General features: G+C 38.3%; 2 protein-coding genes across 4 annotated transcripts in view; both read left to right on the top strand.

Moving 5' to 3' along the window:
* The first annotated feature begins 518 nt into the window (after nt 1-518).
* On the top strand, nt 519-16,102 carry telo2 (TEL2, telomere maintenance 2, homolog (S. cerevisiae)). Of its 2 annotated transcripts, none has more exons than XM_062055896.1 (21): nt 519-788; nt 1,084-1,453; nt 1,520-1,797; nt 1,866-1,934; nt 3,014-3,161; nt 5,606-5,708; nt 5,778-5,846; nt 5,909-6,050; nt 6,127-6,263; nt 8,665-8,741; nt 8,814-8,912; nt 10,392-10,480; nt 10,558-10,649; nt 13,327-13,443; nt 13,519-13,590; nt 13,678-13,836; nt 13,913-14,004; nt 14,084-14,183; nt 14,284-14,348; nt 15,184-15,299; nt 15,577-16,102. In XM_062055896.1, the coding sequence occupies exons 2-21, from the start codon at nt 1,113-1,115 to the stop codon at nt 15,696-15,698; spliced, it is 2,487 nt and encodes an 828-aa protein (XP_061911880.1). In that variant the 5' UTR covers nt 519-788; nt 1,084-1,112; the 3' UTR covers nt 15,699-16,102. The 2 variants fall into 2 exon arrangements, with proteins under 2 accessions (XP_061911880.1, XP_061911879.1); XM_062055895.1 differs by having other exon boundaries at nt 520-788; nt 1,081-1,453.
* A 660-nt stretch (nt 16,103-16,762) lies between these two features.
* The window catches only part of ift140 (intraflagellar transport 140 homolog (Chlamydomonas)), a 49,704-nt gene continuing 43,603 nt past the window's right edge, over nt 16,763-22,863 (top strand). The window contains exons 1-2 of one of the 2 annotated variants that reach the window (XM_062055893.1): nt 16,763-16,895; nt 17,526-17,685. In XM_062055893.1, coding sequence (XP_061911877.1) covers nt 17,539-17,685 — 147 coding nt within the window. In that variant the 5' untranslated portion in view covers nt 16,763-16,895; nt 17,526-17,538. Of the gene's footprint in view, nt 16,896-16,958; nt 17,108-17,525; nt 17,686-22,863 lie in introns of those variants that run through there. The other variant, XM_062055894.1, reaches the window with a different exon arrangement.

Here is a 22,863-nt window from a genome sequence, read left to right as displayed (position 1 = left end):
ACAACTGGTGATCTGATTGGCTATGGCAATTATCTATCAACTGTATGTGCCCGTTCACTTACAGTCCACAGACATTGTTGATTCTGAAGGCAGATTTGGTGAAGCATGGCAACATCAGCTAGCTGAATTCTGATTGGATAAAAACTCTAACCTAAAAACAACAGCACTTAAGGAGCATAATATGACATGAAGAGAATATTAATACTTTTAGATATTTAGGGAAAGTACATTGAAAACTAGTAGTATTTTTAATTATTATGATGATTTCTGGTTATGTTAGGCCAGCAGAGAAGGCCTTGCTGACGGCACACCACTGATTAAACTATTCTCCGCAAAAAATGCAGCAGAAATTTTCCAATTTCAAATCAGGCTGCAATGACTCAGATTGGGATAGGTGGCGGTAAAGTGCGGCTTCCGGATTAAAAACAGAAGAAGAAGCCGGTCCACAGAAGCAGATAGCCATGATACAAATAACCAATACAAATTCATTGCATTCATGTACAGAAATAACACTTTCAAATCAACTCGAATAAACTATTTCCCGAAAAAGAATGCAGCAGATGTGTTATACATATTTCAAAATCCAGAGTTGCGATAGAACGCGGTAATGTACCACCACCAGATTAAAAACAACAGCAGAAGAAGCCGGTTCACGAAAGCGGAACTATTCTTTCCTCCCTTTTGCTAACACGGAGTTATTTTGACGGCGCACCTTGCTGCGGTTCGACGCGGCGAGACATGTCTTTATCGGTTAAATTATTCTTGAAACACAGTTCTTAACTTAAAAAGTAAGAATTTTGACGTATCTATTTTTATTTATTTGTAAAAGAAAATGCTTGTTTTTTGTGTGCGTTGTTAAACAAGGTTGTCAATTCAATGGGTAGCCAGCCTGTAGGATACGAGCTAGCATCTATTTAAGTGTAACATAAGATGGATGGATAATTAGTAGTATTGGTATAGTATGTAGTAGATACAGTAATCTATAGATATTGTTATTAAAACATTGTATTTAGTTTTATATTGTGTGCCTCTGAAACGTCATTGCGAAATGTTAACTTTCTCTAATTGTCTTTTATTTAGTAGGAGTGTCTAAGGTGAGGCTGTGAGTACAGATGGCGTTTCCTATCCTGACAAATGACGTTCGTCTGGAAGTGTCCCAGTGTATCAGGAGCCTTTCTTCCTCATCCTCTAAACAAGATGCCATCAGCGCTCTTCAAACAATCTACTCCTATTTGGATGAAGGACCACTGAGTCCAACCACTTCCCCCCAGAGGACAGAGTTCAGGAAGTCTCACTTCACTCGCACCCTTCAGTTCCTGGTACACAACATTCAGGCCGACTGGTTTCACAGCCTCACGGCTGCACAGCGCTCCGAATTATGGGATGGCCTCTTCCTCCGTGGTCCTCCTGAACAAGCTCTCATGGTACTGATGGAGGGAATCGGAGGGCTAAGGTACGAGATGCATAGAAGAAAACATGCTGAGCATTTAGTCTATTAACATATGCTGCGTTTTTGCAGGCTTGGCTCAAATCTGGACCACTTGATTAGCATCATGGAGAGATTCCTTCAAAGTGGTCGAATGACTGACCTGTTGTGGTCCTACTGCCTGGAAACTGGACCCTCTGACTCCCCGCAGCTCAGAGAGGCTCTCCTAGCGCGGATAGCGGCACTGCCGGACCTCATTGCCAATAAACTGCATCACAAGAACAAACCCGCCTTTCTTCCTCAGCAGTACTATCCTCTACTGGCTGCGGCCATGCTCACAGCCTTGGAGCGCACATGCAAGGCACTCAAAGGTGACGCATGGCATTTGTAGAATATAACGATATTTATTATTGTTAATCTGTCTTCTGGTCTTTAACAGATGGCACAAGCTGTTCCTTGGTATTTGTGTCTCAAACACTTGGGAAACTATGTGCTCAGGGACATAGCGGTAAGTAAATATACAGGACCTATGAAGCTTTAGATATAGTCTCCTAATTGTTCCGTACATATAATTTACTCAAGTCATATATACTGTATTAACCCGTGACCCAAATATAACAATACGAACACCTAGAAAGTCTTAAAAAGACATGTTGTCTTACATTCAGGGACTAGACATTTATGCAAGACAAGACGACAGAGCATTTCTTCCAGTCACACTTAAACACGACAGCAACGTCGCAGAGAGCCGAGGAGTTATGATGCTAATTTTTAAATAATAGTAATATAGTACCCATTTTTTATTGCAATCTACTTGGATTTTGTTCCTGATTTTCCCTCCCAATATTTGGATGTCTTATAATCAGGTCAATGCAGTATTTAGTTATGTCAATAAGGAGAAAATGCACAAGCACTGCCTCAATTTTAAAAACATATCTTACTGTAATGTCGGGCTGTTGCAAAGTAGAATAAGTAACATACAGTTGCCCTCGCCACGTGGCGCTTCAATTATTGTGGCTTCACTATATGGCATATATTTATTTATTTTCTTGAAGCATTTTACATTCTTTTTTTTATATAGATTGAGCATTTCAAGCATAAAAATGACTAAACAAAATATCAATATTACAGTAGTATTGGCCACTAGAGGAGACCAAACCAATCAGAGCATGCTGTTTAGTATCATGGCTACTAGGCAGCATTACTATATTGATTTAAAGGAGTGTACAGGTCATTGGAGGGTGTTATTACGTGTCTAGAGGGCTCAAATAATGTTGAAAAACTTATTTAAAAAGTCATACACCTATTTTTTATGCTCTAGATTTGAAAATATTTGATTTATAATGAATGATTCCTACTTTGCTGAAATTTGATTATTGCGTTTCAGAACCCATTAACAGCAATAAACGAAGAACGACTGTATTAGATTCATAATGCCAAAATATCTGCTTTAACATGTTTTTAATGCCATCATTTTCTATATACCGTAGCTCTTCTTTATGTGTACCCAATTTAAAGCCCAAAGCGTGTGTCCTAAAGTTCCACTTTAAATGTTCCCAATAACTGATTTAGTTTACTTCCTTGTAGGTTTGATGCTGGCAGTGATGTGCCCTCGAATGTCCGCCCTCACACGCACAGACATGGTGTGGCAGAGGGTTTGCTGGAAGCTTTTGGAAAACGTTCCGCAGCGATGGATGGAGAGTGTGCTCACCGGGCTGGTGCAGGCTGTCTGTGGGTAAGGATGATGGCATAGCTTTAGTGCTTTATCATCATGCTTCTCTAATTACCAAATTATTATGAATATGAGAGGGCTCAGAATATAAGACAGACCCTCTTTTTTAATGCCAGTTTTTGGGAAAATATACTTTAAAAAAAAAAACTGGGTTCCGACCGGTCCTGGAAAAAGAGTGGCAGATGGTGGTTGTAGCTTCAGGTATCTTGTATCTTAGGTATCATTATCACTGAAGGACTAGGCTTAACATGTTACACACTGAGAGCAAGCTTGGAGCTGGCATGTTAATTAATAGCTAAGCAAGTTTGAAACAACACCAAGAAATGAGTGCACAGTAAAGTTTGGGAAGTCTCGATGGAACAGTAGAAAGTAAGCAGCTATTAACAATAAATTAACAAGTAGATTAATAAAAGTAGAGAGATGTTAATATAACAGCAACTGTTGGTGTGTCAGCATTGTCACAGTCAGTACAAGGAGGGAGGCGGATTCATCCATAACTTGGTGGCGTCAATACCAAGGGTATTATCAGTATATGATCAATACTAGAGTGATTTGGTAGATATTTAATTTTTTATAAATGCGGAGAATAAGTCGGTGGACACAGGAGGACTTTGAGCGCAAAAATGATTTCAATGAGTGGTAGATTGTCGTTTTTGCTTTTGGTAAGTCATTGTGTACTATTGACAATTGTCTGTAATCAAAGAAAATAAATACCTAGTTTTGATATTGTTACACTGTCAATAGCACTTACAATAAATTGATTGAAAAATGTACAGTTTATACATGTGGTCTGTATTGGTATCGGCCGATCTCACTCGGGGATGATTGGAATCGGCAGCATAAAACCCTAATGGTGCAGTTATCCCTAATAACTGTATCATAGATAAATTATAGCCATTGACTGCTCATCAAATGTGTGAAAAATAAAGATAGAGACATTTTGGATAAATGCAGGTCACAACTGTAGAAAAAGAGCACTTCCAATGAATGAGGGGTAGTGTGTATGTATTATTGTACGAGAAGAGAACTTGTTCCTGTAGACCTTAACCTGGGTTCGATCAAACCCTAGGGGTTCGGTGAGTCGGCCTCAGGGGTTTGGCGGAGCCTCCGCCGCGGAGGTCAAGACACACCCAACTCATCGTGTAAAAAAAAAAAAAAACTTCTCCCTATCGGCGTATTATGGATACCCCCCAAACAATGTTCCCTCTAATTTTCCATCTGATTTGCAGGTGTGTAATTTGTTGTGAGTTCATTCACTGTGTTGGTTTTGTTCTTTGAACAAGGTGATGCTCATGCACGGTTCATTTTGTGCACCAGAAAAAAAAAACTTAACTTAAAAAAAACAACATTTTGGGGGCGGCGCCGTGCCAGCAACCTGAGGGTTCCTGGTTCGATCCCCACCTTCTACCAACCTCGTCACGTCCGTTGTGTCCTTGAGCAAGACACTCCACCCTTGCTCCTGATGGGTCGTGGTTAGGGCCTTGCATGGCAGCTCCCGCCATCAGTGTGTGAATGTGTGTGTGAATGGATGAATGTGGAAATAGTGTCAAAGCGCTTTGAGTACCTTCTAGGTAGAAAAGCGCTACACAAGTATAACCCATTTACCATTTATTTTTCACTAAAGAAGGGTTCGGTGAATGCGTATATGAAACTGGTGGGGCTCGGTACCTCCAACAAGGTTAAGAACCACTGCTGTAGACGTTGAAAAGTCCTGCTAAATATTATAATAATTCATTGAAAGAGTCGGAGCTCTAAATGGAAACGTGTATGTTTTCAATATGTGTGCAATAAATAACAATTAGTAGATTGCAATTTTTAAAATGTACATCTATTTCTTAGCTGGTAGACAGTTGTTTTTTGGACTGCGCTTCATTGATCACCATAATTAGGGATAGGAATCTTACAACTGATGATTCACTTCCAATTCTTAGGGTGACGATTTGGTTCAGAATCGATTCTTGATTCAAAGTGATACTCGATTTTAACAATGTTAATTGTAATAAAACCTTTTTTTAAAACAGTTAACAGTTTACAAAAGGTTCTTTTCACTGCTGATGTATGACGTATATGCACATTAAGTAAACGCAGAGATGGCCTAAAAACTTATTTTTAAATTTGGATTCCTAACCATTTTTTTTCAGCCACCCTAACGAGTTTTCAAAAAATCTGCATCATAACTCCTCCTTTCTTGCTGACTTACCCAACCTTTGAGACACTTTTTTAAAACTGCTACACTGTGTTGTGACTGGTGTGTGTGAGTGACAGGAATAAAGGCTCTGACTTGTTTGGGGAGTGAAGTCATTTGGTGCCACCCGTTGGTTTGGATGTATAGATCCCTAGACTCCGAATATAAATCAACCTCCTTTTAGATTTTTTCAGAGGGAAAACATTAAGTTTTATATTTGTGTCAGTATGATATTAACTTGTGTTGTTCTTTTTTTCCCCAGGCCGGATGCTTTGGGTAGAATCATAGGGAATCTTGTGTTAACCAATAAAACGGCCCAATTTGTCATTACACATAAACTGCTCCTACTACAATACAAATATGAAGTAAGTTGTTACATTCAGTTTTGTTTGTAAATCAAACATGATGAAGCATTTATAATTTTTTTCACCTAGACTCGCACGTTGAGGGTTTTACTTGGTTACCTGGCTGCAGACAAGGACAGAAGACTGCTGTTAATCCAAGTGAGTAGTATTAGCGTATCAAGTTGTAGTGTGATTCTAGTAGTGTGTGTGTGTGTTATTAGGTGTTGCGGTCTGTATCCCAAGCGTGGGCCAATCCCAGCGCGGTGAAACACACACCTTTGGAGCAGCAGCTGTACGTCAGCAAGACGCTGCTGCTCTGCGTCCGTCTGCTGGATGACACTGAGCTGCAGGAGTTACGCTCAGGTACCACTGCTCCCTCTCCCATCCTTTTTGGGGCATTATACCGCAGTCACTAATGGTGTGTCTTTTCATGGTGCAGAGCTGCTGCAGTGCATGCTGGGAGGCATGCAGAGCCACCTGGATAGCAATGTGGTGCGTGTCAGGCACATGGGCATGGTGGTGGGGGAGTGTCTGAGCTCCCGCATGAACATTAACGAAACCAAGCTCACGTTTGAGGTCAGTGTTTAACGGCACAAAAAAATCTTGAAACACACTTTCTAAACAATCATCTATCCATCAGGGCTGGAGATAGGCGCCATAGTAAAATAGATGTGAAACTGAACAATTCCCATAGACACACTTTATTATATTATATTATATATATTTATATATATATATATATATATATATATATATATATATATATATATATATATATATATATATATATATATATATATATATATATATATATATATATATATATATATATATATATATATATATATATATATATAATATATATTATATTATACGCAGTTTATTTTATATTATTGCCATTATATATTGGGACGGCGTGGCGGGGTTGGGAGATTGGCCGTGCCAGCAACCTGAGGGTTCCTGGTTCGATCCCCACCTTCTACCAACCTCGTCATGTCCGTTGTGTCCTTGAGCAAGACACTTCACCCTTGCTCCTGATGAGTCGTGGTTAGGGCCTTGCATGGCAGTTCCCGCCATCAGTGTGTGAATTTGTGTGAATGGGTGAATGTGGAAATAGTGCCAAAGGGCTTTGAGTACCTTGAAGGTAGAAAAGCACTATACAAGTATAACCCATTTATATGTTAGCTTTATCTATGGCTGTTGTTTTGATTGCCGCACTTCCGTACTTGCAATCACTCCAATTAAGCCTGGTGTATACTCTCGCGTCGGGTAACTTGCGTAAGCCACACCGTCTTGCTCCTCCCCCTGCATACTCTACCGCAGACCCTGACGTGCACCTCCCAAAAATCCTAGCTTCGCGTCAACGGCGACGTGGACTGCAAAGCTGTGATTGGTCAACTTTTGCCGAGGAGGGTCCCTGAACGCAGAGAGCAGTCGTCGTGCTTGAAATGCAAAAAATATTGTATGTGATAAAGCAACAGTGATTGAACATTTTAATGGATACTGATATTGTGTACTTAATATCTCGATGCACTCTAAAAAATAATTACTGAATGTGTCGTTTTTCTACTTATTGTGTTGTTGTGTCCAAAACAAGTTACATAAAGAACGACACTCTTTTGAACTTTTATTGCCAATCTTGTGCAATTCTGACACATATTATTTCTCGTGCAGACATGTCTTTTTCTTTCACCCACACAACACTTCCTTAATCTCCGTCAATCATCTTTCAGGCACGGTATGTTCGCTAACGTGAACTCTGAACCTCAACTACACATGAACATAAACATTAACACCAGCAGGTCAGTACAATAGTAATTTAACAGTTGTGTTTATTTTAAAATACTTAATTATGTCTTGTCCCATGTCCCGAACAGCCAAATAGCATTGCATATCCGCCCGTCCTATGTCGCGGGTCATTCAGGAGTTGCACAGCCCATATTCACGAATGTCTTTCCCTCTGTTTTTTTGAGTAAAGCATCCATTAAAAGTAGACTTAGACTTAGAATTAGACTTAGACATACTTTAAAGAGCCACAAAGGAAATTGTTTTTACACTGTAGCTCAGTTACAAAGAATGGAAAAGGATAAACGCTCACAAGGGCACAAAAAGAGTGTGAAAAGTAAAAAGTAGACCTAAAATGTACCATAATATATAACAATATAAAATATAACATATAGTATATACAGTATACAGTATATACATATAATATATATATATATACATACATGTACAGTATATACATACATATATATATATATATATACATACATGTACAGTATATACATATACATATATAACAATTACCATTTACAAAGATTACAGTAAATATAATAGCTGCAACAAAAAAAAGGGCATCATAAAAGTAAAGAGTAGACAAAATATAGGTCAATACACATTATAAACTGATGTTTCTGAATAATTAGATCTGGTGCCAACAAAGATGTTGATTTTTATTGCATTTTTTATTGCTCACTCTTCACAAGAAGGTAAATATCAAGTCAAGGACAGCTGTGTGTGTTTATTCTGGAGACATTGCCCTTAGTGTTTTCGGAGGAGAATCACAAGTCACGCGCCAGCCCCTGTGGAAGCGCTATAAACGAATCAAGACACCGTTGGAGGGGACGCAAGCTACGTGACGCGAGAGTACATGCCAGCCTTTAGTCCCTCCCCTTCCGCTGCATAGCCAAAAGGACAATGACGAACGGTGCACACTCAGCATTTAGGCTGTGTTGGTTGTAACTTTCAGGTGCTGAAATGTGAGTGCACTCAAAATGTTAAGTAGAAGTGTGACTGCATTAATTAAAACACAGCCTTTATAACTGCAAAGTGGGAACAACTCCATATTTTGTCCCATGTCCACTTTTTGTTTGCTGAATGCTGCAATATTTTTGTCCATATCGTTGCATTTGAACCTCCATTCTAACAATGTTTGGCCAATTCCAGATAATTCTGTTGAACACTTTCTTTGTTGTAGTATGAACCGGATGAGGAAACTCAAGAACTTCTTTCTCTTATGACTAATGACGAACCAGAGGTTGACTCTGAAGATGGGTAAATACATTTAGTTGTTTTAACAATGACAAATTGAGTTGTAATGGTGGTTATATTCAATGCTATCTGCAGGATCATCCCTCCTCAAGAGATCACAGCAGGCCCATCCACATCACAAAATATATCAGAAAAGGCGCCATTGAAAAATGATGCAGATTCTGAACTTGATAGGTAAATATTTAAACTACAATGTATAATTTGTGTTTTAGTAATTTGACTACCGTATTTTTCGGAGTATAAGTCGCACCGGAGTATAAGTCGCACCGGCCGAAAATGCATAATAAAGAAGGAAAAAAACATATATAAGTCGCACTGGAGTATAAGTCGCATTTTTTGGGGGAATTTATTTGATAAAACCCAACACCAAGAATAGACATTTGAAAGGCAATTTAAAATAAATAAAGAATAGTGAACAACAGGCTGAATAAGTGTACGTTATATGAGGCATAAATAACCAACTGAGAACGTGCCTGGTATGTTAACGTAACATATTATGGTAAGAGTCATTCAAATAACTATAACATATAGAACATGCTATACGTTTACCAAACAATCTGTCACTCCTAATCGCTAAATCCCATGAAATCTTATACGTCTAGTCTCTTACGTGAATGAGATAAATAATATTATTTGATATTTTACGCTAATCTGTTAATAATTTCACACATAAGTCGCTCCTGAGTATAAGTCACACCCCCAGCCAAACTATGAAAAAAACTGCGACTTATAGTCCGAAAAATACGGTACATTGATGCCTTCTTAGTTTGACACACCTGTTAAAGTTGCTTGTGGTTTTATACATACTTGCCAACCTTCAGACCTCAGAATTAGGGAAAGGGCCATATGTATATGTATGTATGTATACTGTATGTGTGTGTGTATATATGTATATGTATATATATATATATATATATATATATATATATATATATATATATATATATATATATATATATATATATATATATATATATATATATATATATATATATATATATATATATATATATATATACACACACACACACACTAATAAAATAAACAATAAAATAACACAAAAACAAAAAAGATATACATTGCATAGATTAACCACCAATCTATGCTAGAAATAAAAGTAATCATCAAAAGGAAATTAAAACATAGCCTATACAACAACAGATACAGGTACATACATTGTAAGGGAAAACGTATTACTCACCATGTCTGAGACATGATGTCTCCTTCTTCTTCTCTCTTTTGTTTTTCTTCTGTTCTGATTGCCTCGCTTGACTCCGAGGTGTAACCGTTACTGTTTGGCCGGAAATGGCACCTGGTGAAGTTGGAAATCGTGAGAATAACTATTGGCCCTGGGAGATTTTTGCAAGGGGCATTGAAATTTGGAATTCTCCCGGGGAAACTTGAGAGGGTTGGCAAGTCTAAGTATAGTCTTATACTTTATTTGGAGTATGGCGATTATACATACCAACCAGCAGGTGGCCCCAAACACACTCACACCAGACAAGACATGGTGATCAATGAAGCAAAGACATCAAACAGAACTAAGAAATATAATTTCCTTTTTTATTGCCATCAACCATTTGATTAAAAACGAGTCTTGAAAAGAAGGTTTTGTCCTATATTCAGAGTTTGCGTCTTTCATTGTTGTTGTAGCGATGACGAGCTGACCCCTTACGACATGTCGGCGGATAAGGAAATGAATAAAGTCTCGCCACCTTGCTACTTGCGAGACTGTCTGGAAAGTATGTTTCTACACTCTTTTGGTTTTCTCTTTGCTCATTGTGTCCTGACATTGTCATCTTCTTCTTGTGCCATTCAGACTTGATTTGCTCTGAGGAGCCGGAGCGCGTGGAGCTCAGCTTGCGGGTCACTGAGGGTCTGGTGAGAAAGAACGCCTTTGCAACCAAAGAGGTACACTGGCAACATAAACGCAAGTAATCTCTTACAGTAGTTGTTCGCCTTGTTTTGCTTCACATTGTCTCATGACGTGAACTTGGCTGAACGCCATTTAGCTTTGTGAGGGTTTTTTTTGTAAAATACTCACTATGCACTTTATTAACAATGTTATGTATACTAATTAATATAGTCAAATGTATTAGATTTTGCCTGAAATCTATAGTGTTGTATTTAAATAGCACAGCTAAAAAATATAGTACTGTACACTGGTCGCTAGGTGACAGTCACGTTGCATGGATGTAATGTGACGTATCGAAGGAATGCAGTCTTTCGCTGCAGAAAACAACACACTGACCTCATTTGCGACTTTTTCCACCTCAAAGAAAAAGGCCAAAGCACTTGGATAAACAAATAAATAGTAGAGATTGGTTGGTTTAGTGAGGGCCAAGAGGACAATCAAACTCCAAAATATATATATATATTTATATATATATATATATTTATTGATATTTTTTAGATCAAAATAAAACACAAAGCAGTTTGGTTAATGAAGATGAAGTCTAATAAACAAGCTTTGTTCTTCTCCAATGCCTCCCTAGTGGTTCAGTGCAACAGTTTTCCCAACAACAAAAAAACCCGGAGTAATACCTCTCACATCAAATACACAATCTTCACAGCCTGCATTCAATTCGATGAGATGACAAAACATTTTAGCTAGTACTGATGTTATTTAAACACTGATACAGTTTGCAGTTAAATAAAGGAGGAGTGAGCATCCCTGTCAACAAACTAAAAACTTTATAAACAAGTTGTGACAATGTTCACGACCTATCGCCTGCTGCATGTTTTCTCACCTCATTAACACTCAGTCAAAGCAGCTGATGGACGCTATATTGAGAAAATAAAAGCAACATCAAATAGTTTTTCTCCTTCGCTGTATACTTTTAGTGTGGGGACAAGTGCGTCTGTCTCCAATATTGTCCACACCTGTTTCCAGCTAAACACAGCAGTGAGCCCTTAAACACACGCCGGGAAGTGAGGGAAAATGACGTTAAACCAAGCGCTTGGCTCCGTTTACTCCGAGGGGAAATCTCCGGAGCAAAGTCTGTGTTGTTAGTCCGCCATGATTATCCAGCCAAACGGTGCTAGTGCGCATGCGCCTGACTTCGTGTTGCCTAAAATGCATTAATTAATTATGTTTTTTCTGTAATAAAAACATTTGACGGTATTACTAACCATCTGGAATTTTACCGCAAATTGGTAAAAAGTCAGGAGCGATCAAGGCATGTTCTTGCCGCCGATGCTGGTCAATTTTTTAGGGCATTGCGGCAAATGACGAGGGCTGCCGCGTCCGCCGTGGTTAAATTCAAGCCCTGCTTCTTCTATGCATTGATATACTGATAAAACATTCACAGCATAACATTTACCGGTATATGTTTACACTTACAATATTTTTTTTGCTTACATTTTTTCCTTTAAATGTGTCAAGGGAAGAAAGGTTTTGAAAAAACATATGCAAAATGTATAAAAGCAAGAATGCAGAGTTGTGACTGTTGATAACTGAAATAGATAAAAGCAATAGAATACTATTTATTGCCATTGCTTCAACACCCTAGTGTTCTAAAAGTAAATGGCCACTCAACACAAAACGTGCACACATGCACAATATAATAATACAAATATAATACAATTAAAAGACGACAAAGCCTGCGAAATACTATGCGCTTCGTGCACGTTAACAAAAAACTGATGGATACATATACCCTTCACCTCTTGTGCTCATTTTGGTTTTTGATTGTAATGCACATTGTTTCATAAGTCTACTGCATCAAACTGCCACATTTTTTTAAAATAAGCAAATCAAAATAGAAGAACTAGAGATTTACCAAGGTGTTTTTTTCAGGGCAGATACCGATTATTAGTAGTCAAGGAGGCCGACAACCAATATTTGGAGCCGATACTCATTTGCAGTAGAAGTTATTCAAACATAAATGGTATACGTCATTTAACAGTTGGACAGGCTTTAAGTTGTTGTATTTTTAACATTATCTTTGAGGAAACTTCAAACCAGTAGCGACATAATGTTAATGCGGCACTAATGTTGTGGTTGATTTAGCACCAGACAACATCAGCGGATTTCACAAACACCGTTATTACGTTTGTCTAATTCTGCAGGTCGAAGGAGCATCAACATTTGCATTTCAAAGTATAGGAAATCTGGGAAAATGTGTACAAATATGGGATTTCTCTACATCACAATCTTTTGCCATTTACTCAATGTTGTACAATTTTATAGCAGTTTATGGATTTAATACATTGTAAGGTTTCCTTTGCGGAATCTGGAAATACTGCAAACATTTAGAGAAAACATTTCTGGGCTCTTTCACATAGCTTATAGGTGAGACACTTTGCAAGCTGTCTGACATCATTTCTTCCTGGATGTTACAGATAGTATAACAATTCTGCCTCTTCTTCTTTAAGTCTCTGATTTGTCAATATATTTACACAAAGTTGGGAATGATGGGAGGTGAAGAGGGGCAGGCCTAAGACCTGCAGCGAAAAAAAGGCAACACTGGGGCTGGTGCTTGAGCAGAGTTTATAATTATCTACTTCACTAATGATTTATTTTTTGAAATATCAGCATTTTTTTTTCTCTGAGTGTCTAATCTCGTTTCATTTTATGTGTCCTCAGATCAGTGTCCAGCTAACCAAAGTCCTCCTCCACATGGAGGATAAATATAGCATAAATGGCTTTCTGGCGCTTAGACAGGCTATCATGGTGGCGCTCGTAGTCACTGATTGCATCCCGGTATGCTCTCCCATTTTTCTCACAATATACGCATACAACACTCATTTCCAACTGATGTATTATCGTTGGTTACAGGTGACCGAGTACCTCACCACGGAGTTTTACTCCTTAAACTACAGCCTTCGACAGCGACTGGACATCTTGGAGGTTTACAAAAAATATTAGTTCTAATTGGGTGATGGGTCATTGATGATGTCAAGATGGATCCATAAAGTTATGTCCTGTACTCCCCAGGTTCTTGCTGCAGCAGCTCAGGAGCTCTCTAAGCCAACCCCAGGCAACACAGATCCAACCGTAGCCACGGATTTGACTCCATATTCAGCTAACAACACTGCAGCCTGGCAGCAGGTTGTTGAGAAGCGCATTCAAGCAAAGACCAAGCGTATCAGTAAGGTAGTTCAAATAAATACACTCTGAATTTTTTGAATATTGGTAATACATATTTTTAATGCCTTAATGTCTACTTTAGGGAATCACCAAGCTTCCAGCTAAGGCCACACCTAACCGCTATTCACCAGTGGCTGGATATTTCTTTTTCCCTCTCCTCAGGAATTATGACAAGTGATTGAGACACACACAAATTTATATATTTGAGCTTGCAATAGAAAACATGTATGTGTGTTTATTGAATGTCTTGCAGGCCTCAGGTTACCTTTGACCTATTGGGGAATGACCACCTAGTATTGGGCAGGCTGATCCACACCTTGGGGCTCTTTATGCATCTGGCAGTGAACACTCCAGTACAGTCTTTTTGATGCATAATGTTGAAATAGCAGATTTTTTATGCTAACCCAATAATAATCATTAATATTATTTTTGTTTTTCATTTTGCATGTACAGATAGCTGCACAAATGGGTCATGCCCTGCTAGATTTTGTGTGGACGTTACGCTACCATGCTGACCAGTAAGTAATGTCAGGGTTCCCCACTTTAAAATTCCATTTCTTTGGCAGTGTATTATAATTTTAATATTAGGTGTTCAGGGCTTAAGAGTTAAAATGTATTTTACAATTAATTTACTTTAATGAATACTAACTACGTGTGCTGAAAAAAATCAGAATTGCGATTGTTACTCCTGCCGATTCTAAAATGATTCATAATAAGAATAACGTTGTTTTTTTAGAATCATTTAAAAAAAAAAAAAGTATTTAGGTCATCTGCGCACTTAACCGCTGTGTGTATACGTTATACATCAGCAGCCAGTATGAGCTTTTGCAACCTGTAACCTATTTTGAAAGGTTTTATTATCATGTTCATACCAAATATTATGTTGCGAGAATTGGTTTAAACATAAAAAGGAATTTTAAAGTAAATTTACTAAAAGTAATGCTAATAAGTAGGGGTACTAAAAAGAATCCATTCGCATCCGAATGGTGATTCTTATTTATTCCGATTCTGAAACGATTCATAAGTTCCAAAAATTGATAAGGATCAGTTTGAATCGTTTTAATCGTGTTAAATTGAGAGGTTCGAGTGTTTTTGAGAGTTCAAATTAGTCACCCCAAGAATCGGAATATAAAAATATATGAATGGTAATTGAACATATTGATAATTGTATTTACAGTGGGTACGGAAAGTATGTAACAGTTGTTATTTCACTGGCTGCTATTTGTATGATTAATAATAGTTATAATGTACTGCTTTTGTATTTGTCTGTACTGTATATGATTTATTTATATATTTTAAATAATAGTCATAGTTTACTTCAAACATGCTTTATTTATATTTTGTTTTTCCAAGGGTGGTAAGACGAGGCGTTCTTTTTGCTGTATGCTCCGTTTTTCTGGCCATGCCCAGTCAAAACCTTCTGGTGGACCTTGCAGATCAGCTATTTGAGACCAGATCTTGGCTGGCAGGTAAACAAAAAAAGGTTTCTAATTCAGTGAAACACACACTCATGGACAGAATACACACACAGCTGCACTGATTGCTGGGAAGAGGACGAGGATCCAGGATGTCCTGTAATACGCAAGCATTGTCTATGACGTTATTGTTTTAACAAGCAGTATTCTTTTTTGCCCATCCTGCAACTAAAAGTAGTTTAATAAAATAGTAACTATGAGTTGAATCAATGTTTCCTGTTTAAAATGCAAGCAAAAAATGTGTCCTTTTTGTATGGTTCGCCATTCCCAGATGTGGCTGAGGGGGATCTGGATGCAGACTGCAGGAGTTTGGCTGTGCAGAGTCTGGTAGTGATGGATAAGAGCTTGAAGAAACAGTTGAATAACCCACAAGTCCTCAGCATTGACTCTTGATCAAAACTGAAAACTACACAACCTGTTTTTAGAAGGACTGCATCATACCCAAGTGGTGTTCTGAATGTACATCATGAATACACAAGGTCAACTATGGATCAATTTGTCATTTTTATTGGGAAGTATTGTGTCGAGAGGGTATCCTGCATATAATAGAGGTATATCCTTTTTGTCCGGCTCTTTCCTGCACCAGCAGATCTCACTATCATTGTTGTTTGTCTGCCAAGGACATCCTGTGAATATTTATGTACGTACATGTCTCGGAAATAATACATTCTGCTTCATCCTCTGACATAAATGAAAAGTTTCACAGGAGAATGACTTCACTGATATTCAGTTTCGAAAATGCTTAATATGTGCAGACACAAGTGGAAGCATTTCAGAAATGAACAGATATAGCATAACGAGAATGATTTCACCTATATCAAACATGCTAAATTATGTTACACATTTTCAAATATTGCTGTCATCTGTCGTTTCAATTTAACTGCAATAATATATTTTTTTAAATAAAATATATATAGATATAGATATAGATGGATAGATAGATAGATATATAAAAGTTTGGACACACCTCAATGTGTTTTCTTTATTTTCATGACTATTTACATTGTAGATTGTCACTGTGAAGGCATCAAAACTATGAATGAACACGTGGAGTTATGTACTTAACAAAACAATTTGAAATAACTGAAAACATGTTTTAATATTCTAGTTTCTTCAAAATAGCCACCCTTTGCTCTGATTACTCTTTTGCACACTCTTGGCATTCTCTCGATGATCTTCAAGAGGTAGTCACCTGAAATGGTTTTCACTTCACATGTGTCATAGTTTTGATGCCTTCGGTGACAATTTACAATTTTAAATAGTCATGAAAATAAAGAAAACTCATTGAAATTAGAAGGTGTGTCCAAACGTTTGGCCTGTATTGTATATGCATATATATGAGAAAGCGAGAAAGATAGTTAATTTTTGTTTTGTTTTTTGTCTGTATTTTTAGCGTTGACATGCAACATTTCGGCAAAGTTCGGCCATTTCCGTAACTCCTCCTCTGTTCAACCTCTGCGCTGCGGTTGTCAGTAGCAACTGTCAGCGACGCTTTTGTGGCCACACACAGGAGACACATCTACTCAGCAGATATGTTGTAACTGTTTGAGTGTCCATCCACAAAGTTTGTGGCTTTCATTAAAGAGCGTGGTAAGTCCTCAAAATCCACATCTCTGTTTGTTTAGAAGCCCATAGTAAAGGGTAACACTAAACAGCTAGGCTTGCTAGCCAAGTGGAAAATCCAAGATGGATGCCGCCGAGGAAAGCAATAGTTTGAGCGAGCTTTGTCGACGTAAAATTCCTTAAAATAATCACTAAACTCGCTTCAGAAACGTTGTTGGCAAGGAAAAAGTGCGTTGAAGGTACGTTTGTTTTTTATATGTGTAAGAATGCTACCATATACAACACTACATCACAATAAGTTGACCATTCTTTTCGCGGTCTCACCATGCGAGTACACAATTATTGTCGTCGTTGCCTTAAATATACAGCTGTAATCACAAAAATGAAGGTAGTTGTCTTTATAGATTTATAATCTAAAACGTCGAATTGCACAATAAGAGAAATATGGATTTTCTCACTTTCCACTGATATTTTAAAGTACCACTACTAGGCAGGCGTGTATCTGTATGTAGGTACAATCATCATCATTAGCCATTCACTAAATAGGATATAAACCTATTAAGACAGCATGTATTGGTTGACTATACATGTCACTATTAAATCATATAATTAAGTCAAGAGAGTAGTAATTTCTGTTCTATTTTTTCCCCCATCTAGATACACGGGGGCCATGGCAGTGTATTTTGACCACCGCGTTGAGACCCCTGAAAATAGTGAGGAGCCCTCCCTGTTGACGTGGCACTCGGCTCTCTCCATACTGGCTGTGGCCTCACGTCATTCCTCCATTGGAGGAAATGTGGACATTTACCTCCAGCAGGTACGTACAGTGTGATGTTCGGCGATGGATTCCAATTTGGGGGCGGCATGGCGTGGTGGGTAGAGCGGCCGTGCCAGAAACAAACTTTGGGGTTGCAGGTTCGCTCCCCCGCCTCTTGCCATCCAAATCACTGCCGTTGTGTCCTTGGGCAGGACACTTCGCCCTTGCCCCCAGTGCCGCTCACACTGGTGAATGAATGATGGGTGGTGGTCGGAGGCGCAAACTGGCAGCCACGCTTGCGTCAGTCTACCCCAGGGCATCTGTGGCTACAAATGTAGCTTACCACCACCAGGTGTGAATGTGGAGTGAATGAATGATGGGTTCCCACTTCTCTGTGAAGCGCTTTGAGTGTCTAGAAAAGCACTATATAAATCTAATACATTTATATATTATTATCAGTGGCCTAGTGGTTTGAGTGTCCGCCCTGAGATCGGTAGGTTGTGAGTTCAAACCCCGGCCGAGTCATATCAAAGACTATAAAAATGTGACCCATTACCTCCCTGCTTGGCACTCGGCATCAAGGGTTGGAATTGGGGGTTAAATCACCAAAAATGATTCCTGGACGCGGACGTGGCCACCGCTGCTGCCCACTGCTGCCCATACCTCCCAGGGGGTGAACAAGGGGATGGGTCAAATGCAGAGGACAAATTTCACCACACTTAGTGTGTGTGTGACAATCATTGGTACTTTAACTTTAACTTTTAACTTCAATCCAGTATTATTATTATTATTATTATTATAACCTCAACTCAGTCCAATCGCCGCATGTTCGTTTTGATCAGAGGAAGAAAAACCCTTGCCAGACACTTGTTTAAATATATTCAATCAGTTACATTTATTTGCATCAACACAAAGACATACACGTACAGAGCCTCTCTGGGTGGTTGTCAACACATGCTGGATCGTGTGAGGGACAAGAACCCCAAAAGCCAATTTCTCTCTTTTATAGTGAGTTGGGGGAGTTTCACAAGGTTAGGCTGTCCTGTCCAGGCTGTCAGTGCTGTCTGTATCTGTTTACCTTATCTGTCTCTTTATTGGTGTCTTTCACTAGTTTCCCTTGAGCAAAGTGTTAACCATCAACACAGTTGCCATGACAATCAGTCTATTACTATTTTTAAAAAGCCCTGGCCTTGCTTCACCTCCTTTTGCACCTCATTAGTTTGTTTAACGACAGGATATCATACGTCTACATCGAATGTTACTCAAAGGTTTAAACATCTGCTTAGTTAGTCACTGTTCAGGGTCAGGTTAACTAGTTCAATCATAGGTTCATTTCATATATAATTGTAGGCATACTATCTTCTATACCAGGGGTGTCCTAACTGCAGCGGAATGTTCAATTTGGCTTACTAGACGTCAGGAGTCTAATTGGAGTTTAATAAGAACTTCAGCACGTGGGGTGTTTGTCAAGTTGAAGGCTGCAAGTTTGTCTTCATCTTGTCGAAAAACTAAATAGTTTAGGTCAAGGCCCACAATTTGTGCTGTGCTTTGAATTCAGTACAGTATTCATTTATATGGCCCAATCCCAACAACCCTCCTCACTCAAAGCGCATAAAGAAAATGCAACCAATACAAAAAGTGAACACACATTGGTCACGCTAACACAACCTGCTCACTGAACTTGGTGAATATTATAAAAACAAAATTACACCCAGTTAAATCCATTAGAATGCATGATGGGCAAAATACAAAACAGAGACTCTCCACACTTATCCATAATTGGCAAATTTTATCTGCTTGACATTTTTAAGTTAAAGCTAAAGTACCACACTAGGTGTGGTGAAACTACCCTCTGCATTTGACTCATCCCCTTGTTCCACCCCCCTGGGAGATGAGGGGAGCAGTGAGCAGCAGCGTTGGCCGTGCTCGGGAATCATTTTATAAATTTGGGGATTAAACCCCCAATTCCCACCCTTGATGCTGAGTGCCAAGCAGGGAGGTAATGGGTCCCATTTTTATAGTCTTTGTTATGACTCGGCCGGGGTTTGATCTCACGACCTATCGATCTCAGGGCGGACACTCTTTTTGATTGATTACAAAACTTTAAGGAGGTCGTCACGGAAGTAAACAAGGTAGAAGTCGAACTTTCACATACTGTTAATATCCAATTATACTAATTAGATATCCTTTGTATGAATATAAAATTTACACACACACACACACACACACACACACACACACACACACACACACACACACACACACACACGTGTATATATATATATATATATATATATATATATATATATATATATATATATATATATATATATATATATATCCAATTATACTAATTAGATATCCTTTATATGAATATAAAATGTACACACACACACACGTGTATATATATATATATATATATATATATATATATATATATATATATATATATATATATATATATATATATATATATATATATATATATATATATATATATATATATAAAAGTTCAATGATTAAATGATGATACCAATGATTGTCACACACACATTAGGTGTGGTGAAATTAGTCTCTGCATTTGACCAATCACCCTTGGTCACCCCCTGGGAGGTGAGGGGAACAGTGAGCAGCAGCCACACACACACACACACACACACACACACACACACACACACACGTGTATATATATATATATATATATATATATATATATATATATATATATATATATATATATATATATATATATATATCCAATTATACTAATTAGATATCCTTTATATGAATATAAAATGTACACACACACACACGTGTATATATATATATATATATATATATATATATATATATATATATATATATATATATATATATATATATATATATATATATATATATATATAAAAGTTCAATGATTAAATGATGATACCAATGATTGTCACACACACATTAGGTGTGGTGAAATTAGTCTCTGCATTTGACCAATCACCCTTGGTCACCCCCTGGGAGGTGAGGGGAACAGTGAGCAGCAGCCACCTATATATATATATATATATATATATATATATATATATATATATATATATATATATATATATATATATATATATATATATATATATACACTACCGTTCAAAAGTTTGGGGTCACCCAAACAATTTTGTGTTTTCCATGAAAAGTCACACTTATTCACCACCATACGTTGTGAAATGAATAGAAAATAGAGTCAAGACATTGACAAGATTAGGAATAATGATTTGTATTTGAAATAAGATTTTTTTTACATCAAACTTTGCTTTCGTCAAAGAATCCTCCATTTGCAGCAATTACAGCATTGTAGACCTTTGGCATTCTAGCTGTTAATTTGTTGAGGTAATCTGGAGAAATTGCACCCCATGCTTCTAGAAGCAGCTCCCACAAGTTGGATTGGTTGGATGGGCACTTCTTGCGTACCATACGGTCAAGCTGCTCCCACAACAGCTCAATGGGGTTCAGATCTGGTGACTGCGCTGGCCACTCCATTACCGATAGAATACCAGCTGCCTGCTTCTTCTCTAAATAGTTATTGCACAATTTGGAGGTGTGTTTTGGGTCATTGTCCTGTTGTAGGATGAAATTGGCTCCAATCAAGCGCTGTCCACTGGGTATGGCATGGTGTTGCAAAATCAATCAATCAATCAATCAATGTTTATTTATATAGCCCTAAATCACAAGTGTCTCAAAGGGCTGTACAAGCCACAACGACATCCTCGGTGTCGAGTGGGTCTGACATAATATTGTGAAAGTCCAACACATCAGCGAAAGTCCAGTCCATGGTGGGGCCAGCGGGAACCATCCCGAGCGGAGACGGGTCAGCAGCGTAGAGATGTCCCATCTGATGGACAGGCTAGCGGTCCACCCCGGAGCAGAGTAGAAAAGAAAAGAAAAGAAACGGCAGATCAACTGGTCTAAAAAGGGAGTCTATTTAAAGGCTAGAGTATACAAATGAGTTTTAAGATGAGACTTAAATGCTTCTACTGAGGTAGCATCTCTAACTTTTACCGGGAGGGCATTCCATAGTATTGGAGCCCGAATAGAAAACGCTCTATAGCCCGCAGACTTTTTTTGGGCTCTGGGAATCACTAATAAGCCGGAGTTCTTTGAACGCAGATTTCTTGCCGGGACATATGGTACAATACAATCGTCAAGATAGGCAGGAGCTTGACCGTGTAGTATTTTATACGTAAGTAGTAAAACCTTAAAGTCGCATCTTAGGTGCACAGGAAGCCAGTGCAAGTGAGCCAGTATAGGCGTAATATGATCAAACTTTCTTGTTTTTGTCAAAAGTCTAGCAGCCGCATTTTGTACCATCTGTAATCTTTTAATGCTAGACATAGGGAGGCCCGAAAATAATACGTTACAGTAATCGAGACGAGATGTAACGAACGCATGGATAATGATCTCAGCATCGCTTGTGGACAAAATGGAACGAATTTTAGCGATATTACGGAGATGAAAGAAGGCCGTTTTAGTAACACTCTTAATGTGTGACTCAAACGAGAGAGTTGGGTCGAAGATAATACCCAGATTCTTTACCGAGTCGCCTTGTTTAATTGTTTGGTTGTCAAATGTTAAGGTGGTATTATTAAATAGATGTTGGTGTTGAGCAGGACCGATAATCAGCATTTCCGTTTTCTTAGCGTTGAGTTGCAAAAAGTTAGCGGACATCCATTGTTTAATTTCATTAAGACACGCCTCCAGCTGACTACAATCCGGCGTGTTGGTCAGCTTTAGGGGCATGTAGAGTTGGGTGTCATCAGCATAACAGTGAAAGCTAACACCGTATTTGCGTATAATGTCACCTAGCGGCAGCATGTAAATACTAAAGAGTGCAGGGCCAAGAACTGAACCCTGGGGAACTCCGCACGTTACCTTAACATAGTCCGAGGTCACATTGTTATGGGAGACACACTGCATCCTGTCAGTAAGATAAGAGTTAAACCAAGACAAGGCTAAGTCTGACATCCCAATACGCGTTTTGATACGCTCTAATAAAATATTATGATCAACAGTATCGAAAGCGGCGCTAAGATCAAGAAGCAGCAACATAGATGACGCATCAGAATCCATCGTTAGCAATAGATCATTAGTCATTTTTGCGAGGGCTGTCTCCGTAGAGTGATTTGCCCTGAAACCGGATTGAAAAGGTTCACAGAGATTGTTAGACGCTAAGTGTTCATTTAGCTGCTGTGCGAC

The sequence above is a fragment of the Entelurus aequoreus genome, linkage group LG08, assembly GCF_033978785.1.
Source record: "Entelurus aequoreus isolate RoL-2023_Sb linkage group LG08, RoL_Eaeq_v1.1, whole genome shotgun sequence".
Taxonomy (NCBI): Eukaryota; Metazoa; Chordata; class Actinopteri; order Syngnathiformes; family Syngnathidae; genus Entelurus; species Entelurus aequoreus.
The sequence above is the reverse complement of the archived record's forward strand: the minus strand, read 5'-3'. Positions and strand labels throughout refer to the sequence as shown.